General features: G+C 69.9%; 1 protein-coding gene across 1 annotated transcript in view; it reads left to right on the top strand.

Moving 5' to 3' along the window:
* Positions 1-1,073, top strand: part of EMIHUDRAFT_118695 (hypothetical protein) — a gene marked incomplete at both ends in the record, with an annotated part of 2,452 nt that extends 1,379 nt beyond the window's left edge. Inside the window, 2 exons of the mRNA XM_005769534.1 lie at positions 353-651; positions 780-1,073. Coding sequence (XP_005769591.1) covers positions 353-651; positions 780-1,073 — 593 coding nt within the window. The remainder of the gene's footprint in view (positions 1-352; positions 652-779) is intronic.
* Between the last annotated feature and the right edge of the window lie 31 nt (positions 1,074-1,104).

Here is a 1,104-nt window from a genome sequence, read left to right as displayed (position 1 = left end):
GGCCCACCTTTTTTCCAGGGGGAGGACAACATTGGCATCGCTATTGGGGGTTTGGGGGCCTTTGGCCTTTTTCCCCTTTCCCGCTTTCTTTCCCTTTCTCCCCCTCCTGGGCCTCTTAACCGGTTTCCCTCCCTCCTCCGGTCTCTTGGGGGCCTTCGGGGCCTCCCCCTTCTTCCCTTTCTCCGGGGGGGCCCGGGCCCCCTCCTTCCGGCCCGCCGCCGGCCATGTTGCCCCCGCCATGCCCCCCCCCCCCCCCCCACACACACCACACACACACGTATGCCCCACACGTCGCCGCACCGCCCCGCACCGCACCGCCCCACACACGCACCGCCCCACACCCCCTCCGCAGGGCTCGTGGCGGACGCGCGCGTGCTCGCAAAGTTCATGAGGACCGAGTGCATCAACCACCGCTACGTGTACGACGAGCCGATGCAGGTCGGCCGGCTTGTGCTGAAGGTCGCCGACAAGTCACAAGTCGGCACGCAGCGGATCGGGCAGCGGCCGTACGGCGTCGGGCTGCTTGTGGCGGGCGCGGACGCGCAGGGCCCGCACCTGTACGAGACCAAACCCTCTGGCGTCTACTTCGAGTACGTTGGCATGGCGATTGGCGCGCGCTCGCAGGCGGGGGGGCGCACCGGCGTCGAGATCGTCCCGAGATCGTCCGAGATCACCCGAGATCGTCCGAGATCACCCGAGAGCGCCCGGGCGCACCGGCGTCGAGATCGTCCGCGATCACGCGAGATCACGCGAGATGACGCGAGATCGCCCGACGTCAGGCGGGGCGCACCTACCTCGAGAAGCACTTCGAGTCCTTCGAGTCGCTCGGCCTCGACGAGCTGATCGGCCACGCGCTGCTCGCGCTGAGGGAGACGGTGGGCTCGAGCGGCGAGCTGACGAGCAGCAACGTCGCCGTCGGGTACGTCTCTCAGGACACGCCCTTCACCATCCTCGAGGACGAGGCCGTCGCGGCGCACGTCGACGCCGTCAAAAAGCCCGAGGAGGGGGCGCCCGCCGCGGCGGCTGCCGGCGACGCTCCGGCCGCCGACCCGCCAGCGATGGAGACGGACTAGAGAGGCAGGGAGGGCTGGGGGGGGGGGGGGG

Source organism: Emiliania huxleyi, assembly GCF_000372725.1.
Source record: "Emiliania huxleyi CCMP1516 unplaced genomic scaffold EMIHUscaffold_418, whole genome shotgun sequence".
Taxonomy (NCBI): domain Eukaryota; phylum Haptophyta; order Isochrysidales; family Noelaerhabdaceae; genus Emiliania; species Emiliania huxleyi.
Note: the sequence above shows the minus strand (reverse complement) of the source record. Positions and strands in the feature narration are given on the sequence as shown.